This window comes from Aphidius gifuensis, linkage group LG6, assembly GCF_014905175.1.
Source record: "Aphidius gifuensis isolate YNYX2018 linkage group LG6, ASM1490517v1, whole genome shotgun sequence".
Taxonomy (NCBI): Eukaryota; Metazoa; Arthropoda; class Insecta; order Hymenoptera; family Braconidae; genus Aphidius; species Aphidius gifuensis.
The window spans coordinates 7727445-7735084 of record NC_057793.1 but is presented as its reverse complement, the minus strand read 5'-3'; the positions used below and the strand labels follow the sequence as shown (position 1 = coordinate 7735084).

General features: G+C 24.8%; 3 protein-coding genes across 3 annotated transcripts; 1 reads left to right on the top strand and 2 right to left on the bottom strand.

Annotated features, from left to right (window-relative positions):
* The first annotated feature begins 221 nt into the window (after positions 1-221).
* LOC122859275 (trafficking protein particle complex subunit 4) lies at positions 222-1493 on the top strand. Its single transcript, XM_044162718.1, has 2 exons — positions 222-689; positions 762-1493. The coding sequence occupies exons 1-2, from the start codon at positions 515-517 to the stop codon at positions 1238-1240; spliced, it is 654 nt and encodes a 217-aa protein (XP_044018653.1). The 5' UTR covers positions 222-514; the 3' UTR covers positions 1241-1493.
* Positions 1334-5219, bottom strand: LOC122859264 (integrator complex subunit 2). Its single transcript, XM_044162701.1, has 3 exons — positions 4809-5219; positions 2030-4721; positions 1334-1962 (listed from the first exon to the last, which is right to left on the bottom strand). Exons 1-3 carry the CDS (start codon positions 5090-5092, stop codon positions 1510-1512), a joined length of 3429 nt encoding a protein of 1142 aa, XP_044018636.1. The 5' UTR covers positions 5093-5219; the 3' UTR covers positions 1334-1509.
* Positions 5220-5365: 146 nt separating this feature from the next.
* LOC122859750 (embryonic polarity protein dorsal-like) lies at positions 5366-7291 on the bottom strand. Its single transcript, XM_044163433.1, has 5 exons — positions 6727-7291; positions 6344-6640; positions 6040-6148; positions 5701-5944; positions 5366-5374 (listed from the first exon to the last, which is right to left on the bottom strand). The coding sequence occupies exons 1-5, from the start codon at positions 7289-7291 to the stop codon at positions 5366-5368; spliced, it is 1224 nt and encodes a 407-aa protein (XP_044019368.1).
* Positions 7292-7640: the final 349 nt, after the last annotated feature.

Here is a 7640-nt window from a genome sequence, read left to right as displayed (position 1 = left end):
AAAAACCATTATTTTCTTAACGATTTAAAGAATTTATACTTAATAATCGAAAAATATTTCATAAAATCTTAAACATTGAATTTGAAAAAAAAAAAAAATTAAATAAAATTATCATGCTACTGCTGAATTAATTTTTCAAAAATAAATAAAAAAATTTTAAATTTAAAAAACACTAATGATATATATACACACGTGTCTCCCCCGCAGTCCGCAACGTTGTCTAGTAGCGCCATCACAACAATATGGCATCTTTTTGCATGTCTTTTTGTTGTTATTAATTAATTAAAATTCTGCAAATAAGTTTATTATTTAAAAAAAAATTACCTATAAACTTCAAGGGGTTGATTATTGATTATTTTCAAGGTGTCTTTGAGAATCATAACAAGTACCACATGCTCATCACACTGCACATACACACTCCCAACACATTCATGTACTTTAATCAGCTGTCAAATGTCAATTGGATTTGAATGTTGACAAACAATCATCATCAGGTTAATTAACTTTATTAATAATGGTTATCTATGGTGTATATATTGTATCAAAATCAGGTGGTCTAATATTTAATCATGATCATAATGTTCCAAAAGTTGATAATGAAAAAACATTTGGTTATCCATTAAATATAAAACTTGTTTATGAAAATAAAAAAATTGTTGTATCATTTGGACAACGTGATGGAATTAATGGTAAATAATATAAATATATTTTTTAATTAATATTAATTGCTTAATTTTTTTTTTTTTGTTGGTTTATTTTAGTTGGACATATTTTAACAGCTGTTAATGGTAATTTAGTTATTGGAAAAGAACTTGAAGATGGTAAAGATGTATTTGAAATGCTTGATGATGAAAAAAATTATCCAATAAATCTTAAATTTAGTCGTTCTAAAATGACAACAAATGAAAAAATATTTCTTGCATCAATGTTTTATCCATTATTTGCAATTGCAAGTCAATTAAGTCCAGAGCCACGTTGTTCGGGTATTGAAATATTAGAAGCAGATACATTTCGTCTTTATTGTTATCAAACATTAACTGGTGTTAAATTTATGGTTGTTGCTGAACCAACACAACCTGGTATGGATATATTAACAAAACGTATTTATGAATTATATGCTGATTTTGCATTAAAAAATCCATTTTATTCACTTGAAATGCCAATTAGATGTGAATTATTTGAAACAAATTTAATTTGTCTTCTTGAATCTGTTGAAAAATCAGGTATAAGCAGTGTCTGACAAAAATAGTTTTATTAATTTCACAAGTAAATTAGATTTGTTTTATATATAAATTTTTTTAAAAATACGTAAATAAAAAAGAAAGTAAAATTATTTATTTTGAAAAAATTTATTTACAATTTTAAAAAAAAAAAATGATTTTTTTGTTTTTAACATAAAATAAGTAAGTAATAAATGTAAAGTGAAAAAAAAAAAATAAAATAATATTTAGAAATTTAAAAAAATAAAGAAAAGAAAAGAAAAAAAAAAAAAATGAGTCAATTATTTAATTAATATATTCTATTTTGAAGAACAGATTTTTGTAAAAGATCACCAAATGTTGAATTGACATTTTGACATAATATTTCAGCTGATTTATCACCAAGTGCTGCTTGTGCTGAACTAACTCTACCAAGTTGTAATAAAAGATTAATTGTTTCATCAGCAAGTGGTGGAAATGCTAAACATATTCTAGTTAATGATGATAAAACTGGCATAAATAATACAATACGATCTTTTGCTGGTAATACACCAAGTAATGTTATCAGTGTATTTATTGCAAGACGTGATACACTCAATGCTTTTGGTAATGCATATTGTACAGCAAGATGTGATGCAAGATCAACAGCAAATACTTGTTTTTCTGGTTCTGGTTGTGATAATAATTCTGGTATCCAATCAAGACATATATGCATTGATGGAATTCCAGAAACAGTTATTGGCAATAATTCTCTTGGATAACCCTAAAATAAAATTATTTAATAAATAAATTATCATTATTATAAATAAAAAAAAAATTATTTTAATTACCTGAAAGTGTACAAGTTTAGCTAATGATGGATCACTTATAAAAACTTGATGTAAATATGAACATACAACACTTCTTATTTCTCTCAATGACCACATTTGTCCAGCTATTATTTTATCATCATTAATTTCTAAACAACTTTCTAATAATATTTGTACAGCAGCACTTTCTTGTCCAGCAACAAGTGCTGTTCTTAAATCTTCACGTTCATTTTCACTTGTTAATTGTCCACTTTTATCAGTAAGTGGTCTATCTTGCATATGTCGTGATAATTGTGATCTTGATGCTGCTAATGTTGCTTGTAATATTCTTAATATTATTGATAATACAGGAGCACATCTAAATACTCTTGTATCACATCTTAATACTTGTAATGGATCAAGTATAATATTATCTTGTGTTAATTTAACATTTTCAACATTTGGATTTTCAATTAATAATGCATTAACAGACATAACCCATAAACATCTTGGTAATACCATATTTAATCTTAGCCATACTTTTTTATATAATTCTTGTATATATCTTGGTACATTGTCATTTAATAATACTTTTAAATAATGTATAAGAGTTGATGAATGTGGCCATATATCTGTTGGTTTCATTGACATTAATTGTCTCAATAATCTACCAGTTCTTGATGGACATGTTTCAATATGTCCAAATGCTTCAATAATTGTTGTATCATTTATAATAACATTTTCATAATTTGTTGTTTCAATATTAATCATCATTTCATCATCAAGCCAATCATCAACAAGTGATAAATGAGGAAAATGAGTTGCTAATAAACGTAATAATGGTGAAAATAAACCACCATAACTAATATGATCTCTTTGTACTTGTTGTAATAAATATTTAATTGGTAATTCAGCTAAAAATGAACTTGAATATGATTTAATTTTTTTACCTTGTCCAATAAATGTATGCATATTTGTTAATCTAACATCTTCATATAATAATAAATAATATAATAATAATAATTGTGATGTTAATGATGGTTTTGTTGTATCAATAATATCATTTTTATTATTTTTATTATCACCATCATCATTATCAATAGTTAATAATAAATTATTTTTTACTGTTTTTTTATTATCAAAATTTTCACCAAATACAGAATTTTGAAATACTTTTCTAATTTCATTTTCAGTTATTGGTTTATTTGTTGTATATTCACCTGTTTTATTATTACTATTATTATTATTATTATTATTGTTATTATTATTATTAACAACAAGTATTGAATTAACATAAACTTCAATTAAACATGGTAAAACTGGATGTAATGGATGTATACTATTACATATTTGTTTATATATCCAATTTTTAATTGGTACTTTATGTTTAGCAAATGCACGTGATTTTAATAATTGATGTATACAATGTACTGGTAAAAAACCACTAATATTTGCATTTAAATTTGGTGTTACTGGTACTTTAACAGCATGTGATGTTACAACTTGTTCAGTAAATATATCTTGCATAAATATTTGTTTAATACGTGTTAAATTATTTGGTCTTATTATTATTTTCATACCTAATGTTGAACATACAAGATCACATATTGCTGTTAACTGATTACTATGAAAATGTATTGCCATTAATAATAACATTTCACCAAAACTAGCATTATTATCATTAACAAAATATGATTCTTCACGTACAAGCCATTGTACCCATTCAATACATTTTTTTTCAAGATTATTATTATTACTAATTAATGATGGACATGCTATTAACATACATAAACCAAGTGATACAAAACGTACACCAGCTGATGATGGTGGTGGATGTGATGTTAATAATTGTACAATCATTGTTATTTCATCATCTTGAAATTTTATACTACCAATACCACGTAATGCACAATAAAGACGTAATAATGCTGATGCTTTAACAACTTTTTTTTCATCAAGTATTGATGTTTTTATTTGTGAATTTGGATCTTTTTTAATTGTTATTATTGAACCAAGTCTTGTTAATAATTCATTTCTCAATGATTGTAATGCAATATATGATTCACCTTTTTTTTTTTGTCCATTTCTAATAAACATTGCAATCCATTGTCTAACTTGTTGATCACTACCAAGTAATAAACCTGATACAAATGCAACAATATCATTATCAATTTTATTATTATTATCACCAATATGTTCAAGACATAGTGTCATTGCTAATGCTGGCATTCTACATAATTCAACACATTTACCACGTATTGCTAATGATTGAATTGGATTCATTTGACAAAGCATTATTAATGTTTGTGTACGTATTTTACCAATTGATGATTCTTCTTGACGTTCACCATTATTTATTAAATGTGTACATACTTCAGTAAAACTATCTGGACTATTAGCAACAATCCAACATATTATATCTGGACCATGTTTAACATGTAGCAATGTTTCTACAATATCTTTTATTGATAGCAATGCTGGTAATTCAGCTAATGCAATACATATTACAAAACTTATTTCTTCCATATATACTGCATTGTCAAATAAATCTGATTGTTTTATTAAAAATTCATTATTTTTTTGATATTCATGTATTTGTGATGTTACAAATAATAGTTCACTCAATACTAAACGTATACGTCTTGTTGATTCACTACGTTCAAATTCTAAAGCAAGACCACTTTGTAATGATTGTGCAAGAACACTGTCACTTTGTGTATTACCCAATTTTTGTCTGAAAATTTAATATATACATATTTTTAATTAATATCAAATATATAACATGTAACAATTATTATAATTTTTAAAATGATAAACTAACCTCAATTGTTGTTCTCTTCTAACATCAGTTTCAAGTGCATGAAAATCAATTGACAATAATGCAATTATTGAATTAACTGATTCAATACCAGATAATATTGTTAATATTTCTTTTCTTGCTTCAACACAATCTTTTGTTATATCAACTGATAATATTAAACTCATACGTACAAGACATGGTAATATTGGACGTATTTCTTTTTGCGAACACTCGGATAGTTCTTTAATATTGACATTTTGAATTGCAGCAAATACACGAGGTGATACTGTTGCATTAAATTGCATTTTGTTTTATTTTGTTTTATGACATTTATTAATTATTATAATTAAATGTTTATAGTTGAAGATGTCAACAATGCGTTTTGACTTTTGTGTGTGTCACAGATGATTTAGTGTCTCGAGGAAGCCGTATGAGGCACTGAGAAAGCAAACAGTAGCCATTTTTTTTATATTTAAAAAGACCAAAGCGAACATTAATTAAAGTGAATTAAAATCTCTTTTTTTTTTTGAAGCTGTACTTTTTAAAAACAATATCACTTATTGTAGATAAATAATAGATTATTCAGGCTATTTAAATGAAAACTGGCATATTTTTTTTTATTGTAAATTATTACAGCTAAAACTGGAAAAATATTTATTAAATAAACAAGTCAAATTTATAAAATTTTTATTGCTGCTAGAAATTTTAAAAAATTTAGATAATATGTATCAACACGTGATGTTGATGGACGACAAGATGATGTTGACTGAGTTGCTTGTTCAACATTATAATTGTGAGTATTGGGTTGAACAAAATCATCATTTTTTATTTCATTAACTAGAAATTTCATAATTTTTTTTAATTCATCAGCTGTTTCAGTATTTTCATCTTTGTTTGATAAATTAGTTTGAACAAATTCTTGTTGATTATGTTCACCAACATTTTGAGCTGTATAATTTTTATTTTGTTGAATCATTCTCAAATTGTGGTGATTAATAATTTGCTGATGATGAGATGGGAAATTTAATTGGCCATATTGACGTTGTTGTACAAATTGTTGGTGTCGAAGTTGATGTTGTCCATAATTTGGACTTGGTACTTTATAAAACCCTGATGTAACTGTTTCATTTTCTTTTAAATTCGTTCTGTTATTACTGCTGGAATAAAACAAATATATTCAATAATTAAAAAAACATGTTTACCAAACTTTTAAATATTATTTAATTATAATTATAAATATTAAAAAAATTACCCGTGTTGTGTACTTGCAGCAGACACTAAAGAAACAGCTCTTGGATGAGATTTTGAGGTGATTGATAAATCAATCGCTCCAAAATTATTTTCACCACATAATCTAGAATCTGAAAAAAATAAAATCAATATAAAAATATAATAACAATAATTAAATATTAATATAAAAAATAAATATATATATTTACTTTTTTTATTTTGCAAAAGTTTTTTAAATAATCCAAGTTTTTCAAAAAATTCAAGTTTACCTTTTAGAAATGGTTTTTTATTTTTATAACAAGGTAAATTATTTGAAATTAATTCAAATTTATGTGGTTCACTTGTTACACCATCTGTTTTTCTTACAAGCTGAATAAATACTTTTATTATTCCAAATTGCAGTCCATTATATTCTGGTGTTTTAATTGTTATTGCAACTTGTCGATAAACATCAATAATATAAGCATAACGTTGCCAAATAATATTATCATCATTGTCTTTTTGATAAAATAATACCCTGATATTTTTGGATACTTTATTGCACAACAATGTCAATTCTGTTCCTCCAGTAGCCAGAGCTGAATGACGACTCAATCGATAAATCTTCAATTTATATTTTCCAACTAAAAATTAAAAGTTTTTTTATTAACAACAAAAAATTATTAATTAATATATTGTATTTTTATTTTATTTTACAAATTAACTTTACCATAATTTTTTATGACTGTTGATACAACAGGATCAAGTACAATTGATTTTTTTTCATCAGTATTAGTCAATATTGCTTGAAAACAAATTCTAACTGATGATGGATCAATTGATTTACTTGATAAATCTTTGTGTTCAAATCCAGCTTTAAATGGATCAAATTTTAGTCTCTCATATGATTCAAGTACTTTTTCAACATCATGTTTTTTTGTATATTCTATACAAAGATTTTTGCATTCAATGAAAATAAAATTATTATCATTATCATTCATTGTAAACTTTAAAATCCTGAATCCTATACAATTTTCTGCAGAATCTTTTTTGAGAATTTTGTGAGGATGCATGTGATATTTTCCTCCGGTTTCTTTTTCACTCACACATGATATATATAATACACCATTTTGATATCCATTGCAATTGTTTATTATAATTGTTGGATATGTTTTTGTTGCAGTGGTACTGTTCATTCCATATATTACGTTGTTTCTTCTTTCACAACGATATCTAAATTTCATTGAACTTGTTGGTTGTTCCATTATTGAAATAAATGGCTTTTTATTATTCATTTTTTATAATTTTTTTATGCAACACTGATATTTAATTTGACAAACAAAAATTAAATACTAATTATTAAATTTTTTTTTTTTCTTGATTAACTTTATTCATGCCACTTTATAATGGGTGTATGGGTGATTTTTTTTTACCGTCATTTGATGATGTGTACAAAATTGTCTGGTCACCGAAAAAAAAAAAAAAAAAAAAAATTAATTATCTCAGACCAATCAGCATAGAAAATAGAAAAAAAAAAATACCACTGATAAGAAAAAAACACAAAGTAATTTTGATTGGATAAAAAAAAAAATATGGCTTGTAGAAATTTTTTTTTTTTTCTTTCTAACCGCATTTTTATTTTCA

Excerpts from the sequence above, each read along its gene's own strand:
- LOC122859275 (XM_044162718.1), top strand. The coding sequence starts at position 515 with ATGGTTATCTATGGTGTATATATTGTATCAAAATCAGGTGGTCTAATA. Across the intron at positions 690-761 it reads ACAACGTGATGGAATTAATG|TTGGACATATTTTAACAGCT; the intron begins GTAAATAATATA and ends GGTTTATTTTAG.
- LOC122859264 (XM_044162701.1), bottom strand. The coding sequence starts at position 5,092 with ATGCAATTTAATGCAACAGTATCACCTCGTGTATTTGCTGCAATTCAA. Across the intron at positions 4,722-4,808 it reads AGAAGAGAACAACAATTGAG|ACAAAAATTGGGTAATACAC; the intron begins GTTAGTTTATCA and ends TTAAATTTTCAG. Across the intron at positions 1,963-2,029 it reads CTAAACTTGTACACTTTCAG|GGTTATCCAAGAGAATTATT; the intron begins GTAATTAAAATA and ends ATTTTATTTTAG.
- LOC122859750 (XM_044163433.1), bottom strand. The coding sequence starts at position 7,291 with ATGAATAATAAAAAGCCATTTATTTCAATAATGGAACAACCAACAAGT. Across the intron at positions 6,149-6,343 it reads AACAAGTGAACCACATAAAT|ATTCTAGATTATGTGGTGAA; the intron begins TTGAATTAATTT and ends TATTTTTTTCAG. Across the intron at positions 5,945-6,039 it reads GCTGCAAGTACACAACACGG|CAGTAATAACAGAACGAATT; the intron begins GTAATTTTTTTA and ends GTTTTATTCCAG.